The 21463-nt window shown below is 37.8% G+C and overlaps 2 protein-coding genes across 8 annotated transcripts in view; both read left to right on the top strand.

Moving 5' to 3' along the window:
- LOC145488904 (uncharacterized) overlaps nucleotides 1–21463 on the top strand; it is a 120389-nt gene that overhangs the window by 54890 nt on the left and 44036 nt on the right. The gene's annotated exons all lie outside the window — the stretch shown is intronic.
- LOC145488910 (uncharacterized) lies at nucleotides 6026–19979 on the top strand. 3 transcript variants are annotated; one of them, XM_081467755.1, is made up of 14 exons: nucleotides 6026–6185; nucleotides 6482–6503; nucleotides 8521–8590; nucleotides 9575–9684; nucleotides 10731–10853; nucleotides 13221–13388; nucleotides 13780–13825; nucleotides 14432–14576; nucleotides 15466–15576; nucleotides 16295–16377; nucleotides 17521–17679; nucleotides 18043–18118; nucleotides 18984–19033; nucleotides 19687–19979. In XM_081467755.1, the coding sequence occupies exons 1-14, from the start codon at nucleotides 6107–6109 to the stop codon at nucleotides 19789–19791; spliced, it is 1347 nt and encodes a 448-aa protein (XP_081323881.1). In that variant the 5' UTR covers nucleotides 6026–6106; the 3' UTR covers nucleotides 19792–19979. The 3 variants fall into 3 exon arrangements, with proteins under 3 accessions (XP_081323881.1, XP_081323882.1, XP_081323884.1); XM_081467756.1 differs by lacking the exon at nucleotides 10731–10853; XM_081467758.1 differs by lacking the exon at nucleotides 9575–9684 and having other exon boundaries at nucleotides 6117–6185.

Raw genomic sequence — 21463 nt, 5'->3', positions numbered from 1 at the left:
GCCAATCCTAGTTGTATTTCATAACTTGAAAGGTTATGATGAACACCTTTTGACGCAGAAAGGCAACGTGGAGAGTGAAATAAAATGCATATCAAACAACATGAAAAAGTACAGTTCATTCTCACTGGGAAATGTTAGATTCTTCGATAGTATTCTATTTCACGACATTTAGATTCATAGTCAGTTGAAATACGATATGGGAATAATGATTGACCATCGGACTAAGCCAAGATGGAACAGTTTGGCTTAGGGGAGGTCGAGTCTAGCGGTACGACCTACGCAATGAGGGTGGGAGGGTGGATAGTTCCCGGATCCGCGCGGCGCTGGAAAACCGGGTGGAAAACCGAGCACGAATGGCGTGAACAAGTGGTCTCGGTATTTTTTGCAGAGCGTTTACGTAACTAGTGCGAAGAATGCTCACCTATTCGAGAAAACTTCATTGTTGTTACGTATTTCAAGTTTGCATATCATTGTGAGTGTTGTGAATGGCGAAAGTTTCTTGCTAAGCAGTCTGAGTGATGTGAGTGTAAGTGTTGTGAATGGTGAAAATTTCTTGCTAAGCAGTCTGGATTGTCTTGTAAAAGGCAGTGACCCCAAGTGTTTCAAAAACAAAAAACAAAAAAAAAAAACTATTATTATAAGTGGCATAAAAAGAGAAAGAATAAATAAAGCTAGTTATGAAGAGAGGAATTTACCTATACAAATACATGGGTTCTTTTGAAAGGTTCTGTGAGGCAAAGCTGCTTGCAATAGAGACGTTTTGAACATAGCTGCATGACAGGAATATTTCAGAAGAAGAGTATGCGCAGAAAGCATGGGAAGCATTCGGGCACAACATTGGTGACTATCACGATTTGTACGTTTACAACAGACGAGTTGCTGTTAGCGGATGTTTCCAAGAACTTTAGAAAGATGTGCATAGAAAACTACGGGTTGGATCCAGCGCATTATTACAGTTCTCCAGGCTTGAGCTGGGATGCTCTTCTGAAAAAGACAGGTGTGGAGCTTAAGCGCTTGACGGATCAAGACATGCTCCTTTTCATTGAAAGAGGAATGCGAAGAGGCTTCGCAATGGTGAGTAAGGGCTATTTAAAGGCGATCAACCCGCTGGTTGAAGGATATGACCCTGGTAAACCAAGAAATTATATATTAACTTGTTTTGATGCGAATAACCTTTACGGCTGGGCGATGAGCTTGCCACCGGCAAAAAGTGGTTTCAAGTGGTAGTGAGTCATGCCCGGAGAAGAGCAAATAATAAAAATGAAAGAAAATTCAAAGAAGTGGTGGATACTAAAGGTGGACCTAGAGTACCCTGAAGAGCTACACGAAGAACACAACAACTATCCACTTGCGCCGGAGAAAAAGTAAGAAGTTGGTGCTGACGCTGGAGGACATAAAAAATTACGTGGTCCACCACAGAAACCTGCAGTTTTATCTCAAACAAGGGATGCGTTTGAAAAAAGTGCATAGCGCGATAGAGTTCGAACAAGAACGCTTGATGGAGCCATACATCCGGATGAACACGTAAATATGGAAGAAAGCAATGATCGACTTTAAATCGACTCCTCACACACAACCTATAGAAAACGCGGGAGTACTTGGCGGCTCGTTGGTTTGTGGAGAGAGGAGAGATCTTCAATGATTATGCAGTTCATGGCTGGTATTTTATGGAAGAAAAAAAGACAATGAATTCATGGAAAAATTACTTGAAGTACCGCAATCAGAAGAAAGCGGCGGAGACGGCCTTCCCATTGGAGTTAAGTGTCTCGCTGAGTATGAAGACAAAGATTCTCAAAAAATTTCATAAAGAGACATCCCTCATTCAGGATTGCCATATTCCAAAACGTAACTGATGTGGACTGTATTGCTGTTTCATTTTTGTTTGATCATGTGTTTTGTGAATTGAATGAAGAAGCCACTAAAAAACATCAACCATTAACTGAACATCCATCGATTACTAGGAGGTTGAGTTTCACATTTTCAAATCTAACACAGTCTGGAATAAGACGAATCTGTAAACCTTTGGGAGAAAAAAATTTATCCAGTAGTAACACTGTAGCTGAGTCAATGTGGCTTGAATGACGAATGCGTCGATTGCATGAGAGAATTAATTTCAAGTAGATTAACTGAACTAGTACTAGAAGTCAATGCGATCACTGATGTCGGTGTAATCCGTTTGAGTGAGGCATTACAGTCACCAACCTGTAAAGTAACCACACTAGAACCGGGATATAATGCCGGTAGGCAATGTCTTAGAAATCAGTAAAGCGGTGAGTAACCACACTAAAACTGGGTAATTATCAGATCACCGATGCTGGTGTTACCAGTTTGAGTGATGCATTACAGTCATCAACATGCAAAGTAACCACACTATTCCTGTGGAGCAGTCAGATCACCGATGCCGGTAGGTAATGTCTTAGAAATCTGAAGCACCCAACAACAGATTTTGAATTAAACTATTAGAGCAATAGAGACAAAGAAGAAATCCTAAGGAATCGTTTTAAGCTGGGTAGACAGAGTTCACAAGTAACTGTTGATATAGCTTTAGTGTCGAATTTTTCGAAACCTTACTGAAAATCTCTTGTTAGAATATTTTAAGACAAGAAACCATTGCAAACATTTTGAACCATTAAAATAACATTTATTCAATTAGTTAATAATGACTGAGGTTTACTACAGAGATTGTTGTAATGTCGAGTTTTTGTGTTTTGCTTTTGTGTCTATAAGAAGCCTTGTTCTTTGTAAATAAAGAGTTTGTTAATATCAGTGATCGACTGAACTTTGTTTGAACTCTGTCTCGAGGTGGGTGATGATATTTAAGTCTAGAAGTCGTTTTTCAATACAAGACGCTTGAGGGATTGGGAAGAAAATATGGAAAAATCCCCGTAAATTGATGAAACCAGAAATAACAATGATAAAACATCGAGAATCGTTGCAATAAGGCGTTTTTGTTTACTTTTTTCTCTCGTGTAAATCAAGGTTAAAGTATAAGCAGTCTGAAATGTTTGATAATACGTATTTAAAAGTAGATAACAATGTATTTAATAGTAATAACAATATAGTCATTTTATCTTTATTTTTTCCCATATCGCTACAAAACAGTAAGGTATTACAGTGGATGAATTGTAAGCTGCCTTAACAACTGGTCCGCGATCAACGATTGTCGCTGGTTTGGATTTTCTTTTTCGATTCTCTCTCAGGGCGGGGCTTGAAACGAACGAGCCTGCAAGAATAAATATTTTCGTAAATATGCATTGGCAATGGAAGCGTTTAAAGGGAGGGTTCCACGGTTCGGCGCATGTCTCTAAATCATGATGCTTTTGTTCGGTTCTTATCAATGTTATCGTTTTAAAACCCCACACAGATGTAGATCAGTAATCACATGCCATAGTTAGTCGTGGAAGAATGGGGGATGACCAAAATTCTCAGAAGATTTCAGTGGATTTTACCGACGCTGTCGACCGTTGAATTTAGTACTGACCCGTACCATTTATTCTACGGTTGATGATTTTACGGCCATTTGCATAGGAAATTAGTTAATTTGCTTACGATTGTGTCTTAGGGGGGTATGGTACCCTAAAATATGGCGATGTTCATGAAAAATTCGATTTCTTGGAAATACAAGACTTAAGACCCTTGAGGACTTGTCAAACACATTTTGAAATGATCTTGCCGAATTTCCTTCAAGATGAGTGTGAAATTTAAGGAAAGTACACAGTGGTATAAGTTTTTTCATGTAGCAACGGCCATAGCAACGACTGTTTACTATAAGAACGTGACAAAAAGTATAGATTATTTTTAACTTATATGAACGAAACTATTTAGAAAAAAACTTTTAAGACATGCACAACTCGATTGGTATAATTATTTGTGAAAAGCTTTGCCTCAAATTACCATCACAGGCTCATTCATTTCCCTTATGAAAAGGAATATTTCCCACAACTGCGGTAACTTTTTACAAATTAGAACAACCATTGCACCCCTCCCCCGAGATCCAATCTGCACCCCCCTTCCCCGCTATTTCTGGCTCGTTAAATCCTTAATACTTCGGGTAAGAAACTTAAAGTGCATTTTTCTCAGAAGTTTACTTTTGTACCGACTGACTTCGCGCCAACATTTCTACTTTGCAAGGTTTTTAAGTAGAATTCCCAAAACTTGGGCTGATCAAAGACCAATAGTGTCGCGATGATATAAACCAAAAAAATCGTAACATTTTAAAATCTGTCACGTGACATGAGATGATTTGTCCACTGGGTGTGGTAAAAAATGAGGTTATTTCCAAATAACGCTGTAAAAAGCACTGAAAATAAGAGTTAAGGTGGTCGAACACAGTTTTCGCGCGCGCTTTTGCTGATGCAATTGAGCGCGCGCACAAGGATTGTAAAAAACAAACATGCTGTCAACAGAGCGATCATTTTATTTACTCAACATCCGCAGTATCTGTTCTATTTTTCTCTATAATTGAACGCAGTGTATTGATGGCTTTAGTCTTTTATCACATAGATAAGTTAGAAAAGGTAAAGATGCAAAGAACTCAGCAATTCTCAGGTTTTTCGTTGTTACCGAAAGAACCCAGTTAAATGCAGCGCATGCGTAGTAAGTCAAAAAATTGCGATTGAATGAAAATTTGCACTCTCGGAAATACGCCTATTTCTGGAGAACCACTCATTAGAATTTTACGAAATTTCGCACGAAAACACTTTAGGAAATAAGTAGCTGGAGTATTGAAAATAATTGAACTTTAACAAAGAAAACTCTAGATATTCCAGTAAACCTTCAACAACGGATAATTAAAGATCTCTCTGTTAAATTATTAGCAAAATGGTGTTAACTTATGAGAATCGTTACAAGCTTGTTGTATGTAAATTATAAAGAAAATCTAATGCCTAGATTTTCTGCAAATAAACAAAACCGATTTTAAAAGCCTGTTTATCTTTATTCGTGTTGCCATAGCAACGGCACATACGTCAGCGTAACCATCAAAAAACTAAAGTTTGTGTTGTTAACTTGCTTACTGCCATTTTTGGCGACCGAGAGATCAAGGGTTTTAGAGAAAAAGGTGAATGAAACACAGGTATCAAAAACTGTGTTCAGCCACCTTAACTGTCAAAACTTAGGTTCATTGCACAGAACAAAACAGAAACTTACATGATATGCTTATTTGACAGTCAATTCTTGTTTTGTAAAAGAGCAGGAAGTGTTGGCGTCAATACTATAAAACACTACTTCAAAAGGCTGTGGCTGGTTTCCATAGCAACCATTTTGAGTAAAACTCTAGAAATTTAATTTCTCTTCTTGAGTGCAATAGCACACAATTGATCTTTCTTCACCATATTTAAACAAACTTTTTGGTCCATATTGAGGATACCATACCACCTTAAACAATGAAAAACTGGGCCTGTGCCAAAAAGCGTGCACAGGCGAATAAAATAATAATATAGAAATGCGCCGAACCTTGAAACCATCTCTTAAAGGTCTACTGAAATATACACTGCGGTAAATATGCTTACAAGGCATTACATAATTTATTCTTGTGGGCCTGTAGAAAAATTGTGGTTTTACTGGTCCATTAGATACCACAACGGCATCAAATAGGCGTTTTTTAAACACGTTTTCTAGTGTCTCGCAAATTTATATCCATTCTTTTCCCGGCAGAAATGTCTCAACTTCCCGAAGAAAGGCATTCGTTTCGTTCATTTCTAGGGCATTATATCTACCGGGGGAGGAGGTGGAGCTGGCTGGATGGATGTGTCATGGTGTGTTCGAAATATTCAGTGACTGGACTGTGGTGGGTGTTTTCTTTTTGGGTGGGGGGAGGGGGTGGGCAGGCAATGAAACAAAAAAAAAAAAACTTTTTAAAGAGTCGTCGGTCTGTGCATCAATCCGTGCTATCTTCCAGACATATTAAATGCACAGTGGATCCAACAAGTTAAAATCAAAGCTTAGAAATGTAATACAGTGAAGGGTCAGTGAAGACAAAGACAGACTGGTTTTGGTTGGTGAATAGTCCGAGTCTTTTTCCTCTTCTAGCACCAGTCCCCGACGGTTTTTCTCGAGTCAAAACAAATAAACAACGTAATTTGTCAGGCTATGCTAAGCTTTTTCAATGGAGAAATTTCCAGTCAAATTGTATGTATATGATATTTCCAGGGGTTTAGCCAGGCAACTGTCTCCCCTTCTACTCGGTAAGTTTGTACAATGGGTTTCGAGAGAAGATTATGTATTCTTTATGCCGTTTTCTTACGCGGCTGTGTGACTCAGCAAATAGGTTAAATTTGTCATGACGTATAAGCTAAAGCTTAAGCTTTAGCAAAAGTGCCCGAAACCGATAAATTTAGAAGGATTAGAAGGTTATTAGGAAAGGTATGAAAATAGATGAAGTCAATTTTTCAAAACAACTGGATCAATTACCAGCAGTTTAATGCCTAACACAACTTAAAACTAAGCTAAAACTTGTGTCTTTATACATTTTCATTCGCAGGGAAGAGAATTGATGGAGTTTGGTATGTGCTTTTGCCATAAGCTTATTAAGTTTGATTTGTACCTGAATTTATTTTCCTTGGACATAAATGTGACCTATTTGTGTTCCTTGTTTGCATTATATCAAGTGTGCAGTAAATTTCTTGCGGTGTCACAGTGATTTAGGTATCCCAGTGTTTTGGGTACCCAAAACACTGAAAGCGTAAAACTGGGGCAAGTGAAATCATCCGCAATTCTGCTCAAAACCCATTTATCTTCTTACGTAGCTTTGGCTCAATAAATTAAAGCATTCTTTTGTTTGATATAAACACAATACGTCTCTGAAAATAGTCGCAATTCCTAACAGACTGTCTGATCCGAGTCCGCAGTTATAACGAAATACAAAACCGGATTCACGCGCCAAAGATCCTTGTGTAAACATGTGCTTTGTGCCTATCGATAACCCTTGAAATGCACGTTATTTTAAACGAGAAAGGCGCTTTTTAAACCTCGGATAGTGCGGTGATTGAATTTAATCAATATGCGAACAAACACACTGAGATGTGACCGTCACGCAATATGTAGATCTCAGGCTGTGACTGACCTCTGTTTATGTTGCCAATCAGAGATAAACTTTGTCTTAGACTTGTATATTGGTCTTGCCTTGACCATCCCTCCTAGTAGATTTTGCCAGTGAACAGTTCTCTTTGCCATTATAGGAGTTTTTTGTTTCAGAGACAAAACCAAAATAAATCTAAATAACATAGACAAGGCTAAACTTTGGATATAGGGAAACAAATAGAAGTTAAGGATACCCAAATCCCTAGTGATATGGGTATTCCCTTCCGAAGTGTTGGCTTGTAATCATTTCTTTAATCCAGGGTAGCAAAACCCACTGAAGATAAAAAGGGAAAGCAAACTTACCAAGAGGAAAGGCAATTTCAAGGGAAGAAAAGACTAGAGAAATGCCAAACTGTAGGGGATACCCAAATCCCTAGTGATATGGGTATCCCCTTCCAGAGAGTTTGTTTGTCCTCGTTTCTTTAGTTCAGAGTAGCCAAATGAACCGAAGGTTAAAAGGAAAAGCACACTTACAAATACGAAAGGCATTCCATTGAGGAAAGGACTAGAAATGCTAAAATGTAAGGGATACCCAAATCCCTAGTGATATGGGTATCCCCTTCCAATATGTTTAGTTGTTATCGTTTCTTTAATTCTAGGGTAGCCAAATTGGCCAAAGATTAAAAGGAAAAGCAAACTTAAAAAGACGAAAGTTATTCCAATGAGGAAAGGACTAGAAATGCTAAAATGTTGGGGATAGAGTTTCACTACTATGCGAGCCAGCGAGTCATGTGAGTCACAGTGCGAGCAATGTGAGTCACAGGCAGACCCTTGGGGATACCCAAATCCCTAGTGATATGGGTATCCCCTTCCAATATGATTAGTTGTTATTGTTTCTTTAGTTCAAGGTAGCCAAATCGACCAAAGATAAAAAGGTTTGCTTTGCCTTTTAATCCTTGGTAAATTTGGCTACCTTGAACTAAAGAAATGATAACAAACAAACACTCTAGAAAGGGATACCCATATCACTAGGGATTTGGGCCCCTTACATTTTAACATTTCTAAGTCCTTTTGTCATTGGAATGACTTTTGTCTTTGTAAGTTAGCTTTGCCTTTTTACCTTTGGTTGATTTGGCTACACTGTATTAAAGAAAAGATAACAAGCAAGCATATTGGAAAGGGATACCCATATCACCAGGGATTTGGGTATCCCACTTTCCCAGTGTTCAAAGGACTTAGTCTTGTCTACTTAATTTGCATTTTTTTTTATACATGTCTTCGAAGAACAAACTGCTTTAATGGCAAAATCTAGTAGGAGGGATTCACATGCCCCAGTCTGTGATATTTAATGCTTTCAGTGTTTTGGGTACCCAAAACACCAGGGATTTGGGTACGAGGGTACCCAAAACATGGGGATACCCAAATCACTGTGACAGCAGCACTTTGTACATAAGTCAAAGGGGACTGGGCCTTAATTTAAATTTGTTTTCTGACTTGTAGGCATACAGGTTTGGTTTGCTACGATAGAGAATTCTTTTATGGTGGTGATGGCATATCCAGTTGTTCTCCAGTAAGTGTTGTACTCATGTAGACACACACTGTATTATAGGTTTATGTCTGTAGTGACTGGCTGTCAACTGAAGCATGCTGTAAGAGTTGGCCACTATAAAACGTATCGGATCGTGTTAACTAAACTCGGTGTCTGCTGTTGAGTGTCAATCAATACCCTCAATCAATATCTTCTATGGACCCTGGATCAACACTTGATCAACAATCAATCGACATGTTGTTAACACTTAAGAGCGACACCAGATCAACATCTCAGTTGACAGTGGGTAGAGAGTCAACTAATGTTCGATTAATACATATGAGTCAGTTGAAATTCTGCCGACTATTGACCGACTGTTGATAGAGTGTTGAGCGAGGGTTGACCGAGTATCGATTGGGATGTTGAGCGAGTGTCAATCAAGATGTTGATCGAGTGTCGATCAAGATGTCGATGGAGTGTCAATTGAGGGCCCATCAAAGGTGTCGATTGAGGGTATCGATCCAACCATAGATGTGTTAAGTGTACATGATCCAACCTATCTAGGCCTTCCAAGGTGTAGGCTAGTTGCCATGTTACCAATTTGAAATTGGATCTGAGTACCAATGTTGCTCAGTGTTGCTATGAACCTTTTCAGCAAATTATACGGTGACCATTTTCAATTGAATTCTATTATGAGATGTCCAGGGGGAAAATTAGAATGTATTTGCCCCCTAAGCATCCTATAATAACTATTTGAAACAAGAATTCAAAATGGCTGCCATATTGCTGAAAAGGACTCCATTATGAACATTTGCTTTGAATACCTTCAAACTTAGAAAGTTTGGCAGGCAGGTCTTTGCATATAACCAAAAGATTTAAAGTAATGTCTGATTAAGCTTAATTGGAATTTCCAGAGGGGTAGGGGGCCTTCCCCTCTGTGGGGGAGGTATCGATATTGTCTCATTTTTTTATAACTGATATTATTCTTCAATTCATGTTGTGCAATAATTATTGTTTTTTTTTGAGGGTGGAACAATTCTTGGTAGCCCAGATGAGATGCTTGATCTTGGAGACACAGAGGTCACCCAAGATGTTTTTATGGATTTCTTAAGTGGAATTGAACAACAAAATTTTAGGTTTGTCACTATAACCCCAGGGGGGGGGGGGGAGGGGTACTCTGGATTTCAAGTGATGGGAATGATTGAAGGATTTTATTGGGTTTGAAAGTTTTGATTTTGGGATTTTGATTTCGGAAAATTTTGGCAAGTATTTTTTTTGGGTAGCTTGATTTCATGTCATTAGAGACATGTCTATTATTCATCATGGTGTAAGATAAGACAGATGAATTTTACTCATCTGTCTCACGATGGAGTCACTTTGAGATGTCGATTGAGACTTTTTGACTGCTATACTGCAAGTCTTCATCAGGTGACGAGGTCAATTGTTTTGTGTCACTATTTGTAGCACCTTGGTGTGCTGCTATTGGTGCATTTCTATCCCCGTTATATAACTGACAAGCTGTTGTACTTTTTGATTGTAGGCATCTATGCTTCAGGAATTTCAATTCCACTCTCTCTATTGATGTTATTTAGATGAAGTCTTAAATGAATAGCTTAATCCTTGACCCTCCGCGTGTACCAGTGAGGGTCACGGTCAATAAACTTGACTTTGTCCTAAATGGGTAAATGATCCTCCCTGTCACTTGAAATCAGGAGTACCCCCCTGGGGCTAAAACTACCATAAGAGATTTAACAAATCATATTCATCCAAAACAAAAGTTCAGTAAACATTATTTAATGGGATTTTAATGTAATATTAATTAACAGGTTATGGTAAGGTGCAGTTGAATATTTTTACAGAAACTGTGCAGTATAAATTTTAATTATTACCATTAACATTGTTAAATGACAAAGTAATGTAAACTTGTTGTAAAATACCTGATTTGGAGTAAGGGTGCTAATTACAAAATACCTTTGAATGGGGGGAGGAGGTGGAGGGCAGCATTTTTAATTACTTTGTTTGAAAAAAGAGGGCACTAAATTTGAATAATAATTGTGGTGAAGAAATGTAAATTAAACAATTTATACTTGTAACAAATGCCACAATAGTATTATAAAATACCACATACTTAATTTATGTATGTAAAACTATGTAATTTGTTGTTGTTGTTCATTCCTAACAGAGGTGACAATTACCACCTGTTTGAACACAACTGTAATAGCTTCTCTTCAGAAGTTGCCATGTTCTTGACGGGCAATAGGATACCTCAACATATTCAAGATCTGCCCTCAGAAGTTCTCAGCACGTAAGCTTTTATTCGTGCAGTATATGTATGTTATGCATTACTTTTGTTTGGCTAGGAAGGTTTTACAGTGTGACTTCAGGAACTGGGCTGCTTTAAAAAGAGGGCTACAAGTTCATCAGTAATGTTACATGTAGTTACTGTTACGTGTCACCCTTATAAAATAAAGATTTTTTTTATTTTTTATTTTTTTAAAGAGTTAACCAATCAGAGCGTTACTTGAGAAGAAAGGATAGCCATCAATGAACCATTAACATTGAAGAATACAAGCAAATTATTTTGCAGTTTTGCACCAAAACATTATTGGAAACCCAGCAAAAAAGTGAGGTATGGCTTTCCTCTCAGGAATCAGCTTTGACATTTATTGGTTGGTTAGTTTTGATCCTAAATCTTGTTTACTTTTCAACAGGTTTGCTTTAGTTGTCACAAAACAATTTTCAAGCTAGCTTTTTTGAGTGAAATTTACAATATTATAATTCACCAACTGAAGGACTGAATCTGAAGAGTGACTACAATCAACAGAGATGGGCTGATAGTATTTAAATGTATTCATGTCAAACAAATTACCCTTACTGTACTTGTTCTAAGCTTACGATTTGATTAGTTAGTTTACTTGTAGGCAGCCTGTCAAGAAGTCGCACCCTAAAATATTGGTAGTATTTACAACTTTCTTTTATAGATGTGTTCAGCATTTGAAGGGTAGCCAGTTTAATGTCGTATTGCAAGATTATCTGCGAGGTTGATACCACCCTTAAAATTTACCATGTATTTAGTTTTATTTACTTCTAAGAAATGCTATAAATTTACAAACTGCTTCCTGCAAACACTACACTTTGGATCTGAAGTATTTTAATCTATTACAGCGGCTGCCACAATATTAAGCCAAGTGCTTAGGGTATCATGGTAGCTGGTATATTTCTATTAAAAATGCGAAAAATCTTTTTTTTGCTGTTCAAATTGAGAAGACTGAGATAAATATTTTGCAAAAAGAATGGGAAGAAAAACTTTTTTACTTTTTAAGATAATGAGAAAAACTATTTTTGAATCTCATTAACCCCTTATGGTGCGTCGGCACCTCTAATTAAAATTCACCACCAGTTGTCACGTGAAAGGCAAATTGTGGTGTGATATTTCATTTGTGCATGTGAAGTATTCTCAATCTGGTTGTTTCGTTGCAAGATAGCTTTTGTTCTTGTCAAATTTCTTTATGTCAAGATGAAAATGCAAGAAAACTTCTTGTCCATTTTTGTCTTAGAAGAAGCCGATTAGAGGCGAAAATCTGGAGGAACCCACCTCTAGGTTCAGTGTTGAACAAGATCTTTGGCTCTGAGTGAGCAGAGCAACCATGGTTGCTTTGAAACTAAGGAGAATGGTTGAAGGGACTCGAGGACATTTAGTCCCGCCAATGAAGCTGAAGGACGATGACAAGTGCCAGTCGCACAAAATTGCTGGAGAACAGACATGATTCCAAAACTTCCACACCGAGAGAGTCAAGCGAATATGTAGATGTAGATTAGTTAAACCTCAAGATTTCCTCTTTTTGGCTCAGTTCACGAGGCATGGTTTCAAAGAATGTCTAAACTTGAGCAACATAATACCAATGCCACCGACAAAGTCTTCTTAGTAAAAGAAGTCACAGCAGTTTAAATACAAACCTGTATAAAGCTCTTGGTAGTTTGTCGCTTCTCGGATGATTGTAACACTGGGATGGGTTTCCGTGTCAGACTTGAAGATGTCTGTTTATTGCAAGTTGTCATAAACCATTGTTGTGGTAAACTGACCCCTGCCGACATCTGTCAGTGCAGAGGAGTTTTTAACCCCTAATCATACCAATCTCATAAAAGGTTTTTTGTCTTTTTCTTGATAAAATAAAACTGCATATAAGGATGAACAGGATGAAAAAAAATACCTCCTTTGAAAAAAGGTGTGGGCTTTGTTTAATTTTGCTTCCGTTTCAAAGTTATGGCCTCTTTAGTAGAAGGAAATGTCCACATTGAAAGTATCAAACTTTAGGAGGGTGTACAAAAAAGCAAACCACATCTGGAAAATCGCCGACACCCATTTTGAGGGTGATGTGTGAGAGAACATTTCTGATGTTAATCGGGCTGCTCCGATAATTCATGCGCGGAAGCGAACCAGTTTAAGTGAAGCAGTGTTTCTGGGTATTTCTTTTAATATCACTGCGACAATAACTCTGTAAAAAATTTCAAAGATCTGATTGTATTCTATAACTATTAAACTTTCAGAAAATGTACAGGTTGGTGGGGTTTTCTTTCAAAGTGCCAGCCTTAGAGCATGATCTCCAAACACTGTCAATCCACCTACCATCATGATGATACCTTAACTTCTGTCAGTAATTTTCTTTTTCAGTTCCTTTGGTCAGATGATAAGACCCATTATCGACTCCATATCAGTGAGACTATCTGGAGGGACATCAGTATCAGGTTCGGCAACATCGTCGAGAGGCCCAGAAACAATATTTGAACCAAGAGGTTCCCCTTCTGCACAGACTGCACTGAGAGATCAACCTGATGGCTGGTGAGTACTGATACGATGCAGTGTCGTACTTAGTAACTTAGTTCCAAAATTATAGTCACTGCAAAATTAATCCACTGTAATTGGTCAATGAAAATTGCCAACTGCAGGCTTTTGTAAGCCCTTAAAAGGTGTAAAATAATAATCTTTAAGCTGTTACTGATTAATTGCTAGGTATTACATGATTTTAAAGTTAATATTTTCTTTTACCATAGAGTGATTCACATTGTCAAAAATCAGGGACAAAATTTGCACTACTAACATGTTTGCTCAAAACATACAGTTAAAACTTTGGGGTGAAAAACTGAGTGTTTGCTAAGCAACATTTGTGTATATCAGATAATTTTTTAGATACATTCCTCGACCAATTTATTCTCTTTTCTCTCAACATTAGTCAAAGTGCAGTGCTGAGGAAACCTAATGTATACAAGGAAATTACTGTAAGTCAGTTCATTTGTGCATGCGTTAATTATTACCACTAAATCTGAAGAAGGGGTATACATGTAAGTTACTTTGCCTCCATGGCCAGGATTATTATTTAATTATAAATTTATTTGTGAATGAGTCATACAATAGTGCAGGTTATAAAAAAAATATTTGGTTGTTTATAATAAGTGTTCATTGAGGCATTTAGATCACAATGCACATTGTGTAAAATTCTCACTTGTCTAGTTGCTCCAATGTCAATCCCTTGAATGTCACTCAACCTCTATACTAGGTTTGCTTATTTCTCAGGGGGAACTCCATACAAAAAAGACGGGGGTGCCTGTCGGAATGTCTAAAATAACCCCTAAGTGGTACCAAGATCCTGTTTTGTGGGCATGGCTTGAAACTTTTGTCTCCCCTAGGAGGTACCAATTCTTGCATCTCACATTATCTCCTGTCATATTTTTTCTGGTCAATACCCTAAAAGGTACTGCAAAAGCTTCTGCAAAAGCTTCTGCTGTGGACCTTTTGAGGCTGAACACCCTAAGAGTTGCCAAAAACACTTTTTTAATCCCTAAACTAACAGGAAAATAACATTTGCGTATCTCTTCTCTGACAAGGTACCATTAGCTATTACTGATCTTAAAGAAAGCCTACAAATACTGGAATTCACAGATGAAGATCTAATTCACCTTGATGAGCTAAAAAATTATTTTGAAGATGATAATCTTCCTGAAGTAAAAGAAAGCCAAATACATGTACTTGGTAAGTTAACACAGATGTCTTTCAACAACTGAATGAGCTTCAGAATAAAGAGTAGCGAGATAAAAACATGACATTTAGGTGACAACATGTCACCATTATCAAATGCAAATTATTATGTGTTCATTGGCATGGGTAACGTTATATAAAGAATATAGAGTGGGAAAATACATTAGAATAAATGAGGCGGGGATAAACAAAAGAATGAGAAGAATTTAAATAAAAAGTTTTGTGGGAATGGAGTCCTTTTGAGTGTTCAGAGTGGGACTCTTTTTCCTTATAAAACGCATCTGATAAATAAGGCACTCAAACTTTCCACAGCATTTCTTTAAGGTATATAACGTTACCCAACACATAATAATTTGCATTTGATAATGGTGACATGTCGCCGAAATGTCATGTTTTTATCTTACTACTCTTTATTCTGAAATGTTTTTCAAAACCTTTTGTTATGAATGAGCTTGGACCGAACAATGAATTAATAACATTAAATTGGCCAAGATATATATTCACTGTGCTTGGCAAATAGTTGCATTCAGATTTTCCCATAATGCCATGCCCATAGGTACCATAAGCAATTGCCCGCTGCATAGAGATTTAGGATTGTGTACTTCTCAACACTCGATTGACATCTCCATCAATACTTGGTCCACTTAGATAACCTTGTGTATGGATAAAGATATTTGGAGTGAAAGCCTGTGTGTGTGTGGGGTTCTCCCTCATATGGGCTTTATACATGTAGGTTCATGTGTATGTGCGACCTTGAAGAGAATGGATTTTCAGCTGTTTTGGTCAGAGATAGGATGTCAGTTTTAGAGTGACAGGTATCATGTTGCTGATTGTATTATCATAATGTTTATCAATGATTTGATGACACGTTTTCTTTTAACAGATCAAATACTTGAAAAACATTTAAAACAAGATGAGAATCATATTCTACATCTCACTTTACAACTTTTGCAAGTGCTATTGTTATGTGAGAAGTTATTTTCTTCTTCTACTGGTGAGTTCAGCTTAGAAATAATCTGACAAATTAAGAAATAAAGATTGATGTTCCACAGAAGATACAGAATTGTTTTATCTTCTCAAACTTCACTTTCACTATTAACCTGCTTGTCATTTATGACACAGATGCAAATACTGTGAAATGAAGTCTAACTTAGTGCATCACATGTACAAATCAAATTTGCAGACTGCTTATTTGTGATAGCACAAGAATAAGTAGTGCACTTGGTACAGTCAAATTCAAAGCAGTGTTTCATTAATTTTAAATTCATTCTTTCAAATATTTTAAAATAAAATATTTCCAAATATACATGTAAAATAAAATATTTCCAAATATACATATTCATGTTATTACTATTTGTTAAACATTAATCACCTTGTTCTGATGACTCCTTCTTGATTGCCAATTTCCATGTATAATTCTTATAGTGCAAATAAAATGCCAAAACCGAGTGGATAAAGATTGAGAAGAATATTTTAATTGCAAAGCCATCATTTCCGTGTGGTTTGATAGATTATCTCACTGGCCCCAGTCAAATCAAAGTGTTCTTGTTTTTCCGTCGCATTTGCACAGTAACCAAAAAAATTAATAATAATAGTAAGACTGTCCCCTAGATAAGTCTTTGCGGAGTAACTCTGTACCCCCATCCTGCCCTTGCTTTTTCAAGTGATTGCTTCTATGTAAAATATATAAATGTCACATATTTTAATTACAGGACTGCAAGAGATTGTGAACAAGACCTGTAGGGATTATTCAAGCATTACATCTTGTTCGATTCAAGTTGATTGCATCAAGTTGGTCAGTAAATATTAAATGAAGCTGGAAAATAGGTTAAATTATATTGCCCAATATCAGATATAGAAGCTAAATGAGAAAGATGTCATTTTCATCATGAAATGAGCGTAAGACTAAGAATAAAATCTTAGTCTATATCTCTTCCTGGTGTTTGAGAAGTCACGGCTTCAAAATCCGGTTGAGGACTCATAATTTATTTTTTTTTTGGCCCATGTTCGTAACATGATGGACATCACATCTTGAAATCTTTAAAATCTATAAAATCTTTCTTTGTTCATCACCACATAGTACGCTTTTGACATTGCTAATCCTAGCAGTATGCAGGACACATGTAGCATACATGTATGAACCTAGAAAATGAACCAGCTCAAAACAAGTCTCCTCTATAGTCCAGTGGATAGAGCGCGTGCACGCTCAGTGGTTTGAATCCCGTCAGAGACATTTTTTCTCTTTGTCCCTCACTCATGACATGATGAGCATTACATCATTGCATTACCAAGCTTAAAATCTACCATGACTTTCTTTATTTAGTTGCTTCCCAAGTCAAGTCAAAACTTGTTAAGTAAACTTAATAGAGTATAAGCTTAACAGTTATGTGCGTTGCACCTCATTATAAAAAATGTTCACATTGCACTCGTGCTTAGTTGGCCTAAATAAAGACATAAACTCCCAGGTGAAGCAAAGGCACTGTAGAAGTATAGTGTCTTGTCCAAGGACACAACTCAGTTACCACGGCTAGGGCACGAACCAGGACCGCTTGATCCAACAGGCTAAAAGTATTGTATCAGCCCATTGCACCTTTCTATCCACGCTCTTATTTTCCCGCTCTATCTTTTCTCTTTGTGTTTTTAGTTTATTTTTTTCTCAAAGACTTACAGAGCAAACAAGGAGTGTAGGACTTGAAGTCTAGAATTTTGTTACATTAGAGCCACTGTTCACCATGTGCATCAAATACATGATAATAGATGCCAATGCAGCCATAACACTATATAACTGGAAAAAAAGACCTGAAAAAATTTTGAAGCTCTGAACGGGATTCGAACCCACCACCATTGCATCAAATACAGTTATCCTAAGTTACATGTTGGTGAAATCATTATTAGATTCGTTGCCTTAGTTGAGTTTTTTGTTTCTTTTGTGTTGTAGTTTTGCTGTGCTGTCAGCCATCAGACAGGCCACTCAGCCATGTTGAAAGACCATCGTTCCACGCCACTGCTTGCTATCACCATTAATTGTCTTCTCAGCAAAGATGGCGAACTTCAAAATGTGGGAGCGGCGTTAGCTTCAAATATTGCTAGATTTAAGGTATAGACGATCTTTTTCCTTAGTTTATAGATTACAAAACTGTACAGCAACGCATATAACATTGTCAGACCCATTTGTTTAAGCAGATTTTCAGTTTTTCGAGCATGGGACAAAAAAAGGTCGGAGTCCACCCGGGTTTTCTTATGTGACATGCGTCGCGCATACTGCTAGGATCATGAAAAAACAATCTGACCTAGAGTTCTGCAAAACGGTTCGTACCTGGGCAGTAAGTGGTATATTATAAGGTCCGGAACGTGAATGAAAAAATTTTGAGTGAGGTTGGGGAGAACAACAGTTCTGGTTTTCAGTATACTATGAGTGACAATTGCTTAATTCGTGTTTTTCCCAAAATGCTGTTATCAGATACAAGAGGACGTTGCACTGGAGTGTTCCACAGCCATTATTGAACTTCTCACCAAGGATGTGTCCCAGGAGACAGGTTGGTTAGAACTCTGAACCTCATTACCCAGGGTGCCATAGGTTGTTCTTTCCAGTTCCAGTCCCGAAACGTCTCAAGGCGCGCCGCGATATCCAGGCTAGAAAATCTCCCTCATGTACAGAAATGAAACCAGTTTTCACAGGTGAAAACTGCTCTGACTAATAGATTAATACACTCTTGAAAGAACTAGTCTCAGAATCTAATCAATGTAATGGTAGTTCACCTGAGTACAAAACTCTTCTCACTGCTCACGTTTTTGTTGTAAAAAGTTTCTTGAGATCGCTTGGGGTAGTTCACAGTTATTCCACGAACGCGCGTTGGGTATGAAATGGTAAATAGCCAACGATGCGCGTAGTGCCGAGTTGGCTGTAATCATTTCATATCCGACAAGCGCGAGTGGAATAATTGTTTTTCTTAAAAACGTCCCCAGAATATAAAAAAAACTGAATAAAATAAAAATAAAAACGCGTCCCCCAAAATTACGCGTTCGCTTAAGACATTTGTAGAGCATGGTATAATGGCTCATATCCCGTGATGGCCAACGAAACTCTCTAGTTGCATTATTCAATGAGTGGCTGATCAGGTCGGCGCTTATCTCCAGTTTCTGTAGCATGAAGCGACTAGGAGTATAGTCCATCGCAGGGTTACCCCCAGCATTAAATTCGTCGATAGACATTTATACACCTGGGTGGAGAGAGGCACTGTGAGAGTAAAGTTTATTGCCCAAGAACACAGCACAATGTTCCCGACCAGGGCTCGAACCCGGACCGCTCGATCCGGAGGCCAGCGCGCCTCCACAAAAAAGTAAAGCATTTGTGTAAATTACATATCACGACTCTAATTCTGAAGCACTGTTTATTTCCAGTGCATAATTGTTTGTACGCTTTGAGAAGATTTATGGATTACAATTCTGAGGTAGGTTTTTATTTGTGTACTAGCAGGGGATTAAGTAAATATTTTTTTGAAGAACTTTTTTTTTCCATTTCCATTTTCTCGTATTGTTGTCCTTATTGAATCCTATTGTTCATGTGCAGGTTTATTCTTGACCATTATCGAGAGATGGCAATCTCAATTTCCAGAAAAAGAATTTTCAACTCTTGCCCCCCAGAAATCGATCTGGCGCCCGCACTTCTGTTAACTTTGGCAACTAGTTGGCTTATTAAGGACGGAGGAGTGTCATGAGAGGATGTTGTAAAGTACTCTTATGGCTTATGGCTATGAGGAACGTTTACTAGAGTTTATAATAGAGCTGCTGTAGACTCGCATTGGATCGTCAGCGCACATTATTTCAGAAACTGAACACTGAAAACCATCTTCTGTTTGGTTAAGAGGCGCTTGTTACTGGCCAAATTTTCTCTAATGGGGCTGTTTAGAATTGCGGGGGCTCTTACTAAAGGGAGGGCCCTAAATCGGATTACAGTTTCCAAGTCACAACTTTCCAATGTTAGCTTTACGCTTGAAATCTTAAATGTGACCTCTACTGAGGTGACTTAAATATGAATATGACGTTGTGTTTTTCTTAAGAATCTTTTCTTTTTTTTTTTTTTGCATGTGGTTTGTTCCTTTAGGTGGCTGGTCTTGCAAGTGTGATGGGTGTTACCGTAGACAAGTTCAAAGGAAGCTCCTCTGAGGTTGATCAACTTTGTAGTGACCTGGAAAAGTTACTCAGCTGACATCGCGATCTCTCTGCCGTAAACCTGTGGACTGTCTTCCCTGTGAGGAAGATTACCAGTTGTAAAGCTACATTTTATAGAATGCTCTAAGCACTTGTTACCATTTTATTCGCTGGAACAGGCGATAGTCGACATGGCGAAAACCCTTCATCTTAAATTGAATGATCCCGCGGTTTCCGTAACAGAGGTTGCTAAGCAACCGCTACCTTAGCCTACCTTAGCCTAATGTACATAATTATTGTAAATAATTAGTTTTAAATTTATCACACTATTCATAGCATATCGTTTAATTTATATTACTCATATGGTTTGTTAGGCGCATTTGATCATATTCACATGTTAATTTGCGCCTTAGAAATATTAAATATTATTATTATTATTATTATAACCTGGAGCACTCGTGAGTACTCGTGAGTACTTTTTAGCAGTCGGCTGTCGTGGGTACTCGTTAGCTCTCGTGAGTATCTGCGCTAGATTTTGATTGGATAATACGAGCTGGAAATACTTCGACTGTCGTATACTGAAAATGGCTATTTAAACATGTTTTGCACAGGCCTTGAAAAGTCTTTGAAAATTTGCCATAACCCTGGGAAAGTCCATGAAAATTTCTTATGATATTTTTCCCAGCTGTCCTTGATAAATTATAAGAATAAAAAACCCAGAACTTTGCCACCAAAAGAGTTCCTGCAATGGACATTTTGAGGAGTACATTGCCGGTTAGTCTCAAAACGTTGGTTCGGTAACCCTCTTTCCTGGACAAATTTTAGATGCGATTCCGGTTTAATATTGTTGAATTGTCCCAGAAAAGGACTTGAAAATGAATCTTAAACCATGCTTAATACCTTTATTTGAAACTAAGATTTCAAGGAATTCTCACAGTCAAACAAAGGTAAAAAAAATTGTACGTACTCGAAAGGGTGTATTTAATGTTTAATTACTGGAAAATATTCTCTGCCCGGCATATTACGGGTTATTTAACATTATTAAGGCTAATTCGTATTACGCCAAACATGGTGAAATTGGTTGGAGTGGATTTTTCGCTGCTCTAAATTCAATTCGTTAGGAATATGCTCTAACTTAATGAATGGTTTATCTCTCTTGAGAAGAAATGTTTCTTTAGACTGGGTACTTTGACTATGACAAAGTAAAACCCGAAGTATTTGTCAAGAATATAAATGAAAGGTTATAAATTAGAGCTGCTCTGCCATATGTGCACGTGGTGGTTTTTTTCATGACCTGTTTCATACGCATGCGTTGTAGGACAAAGTATGGTCTCGGGCCTGAGAGCCGCTCAGTTCTGGCAGGTACTGGTTGTCTTCAAATCAGTAAGGTTTTTTAGTAATTCATAGGTGACAGATCAAGTACGTTTGTCTCCTCGGGTAGTACCGGGACCCAGAACATCGACCCTCAGTCCAACCTCGTTCCAAGGGTCGTTAATCTTCCCGCCCTAAGAAGACGAGAGACCCTGGGAACGAGGTTGCCCTGAGTCGAGGTCCTTTCATTACTCCCCTCACCGCGTTCGATATGCTCCATCAAGGCTCAGGGCCGATGTTTATCCAGTGCGACTCTTACGTTTGGTTCTGAATGAGATGTATCAGAAATGTTTGAGAAATGATGGTGGAGGTTGCAGATGAAAAGAGAGACAAATAAGCAACATTCGAAACCACTATTT

Source organism: Orbicella franksi, chromosome 6, assembly GCF_964199315.1.
Source record: "Orbicella franksi chromosome 6, jaOrbFran1.1, whole genome shotgun sequence".
NCBI lineage: Eukaryota > Metazoa > Cnidaria > Anthozoa > Scleractinia > Merulinidae > Orbicella > Orbicella franksi.
The sequence above is the reverse complement of the archived record's forward strand: the minus strand, read 5'-3'. Positions and strand labels throughout refer to the sequence as shown.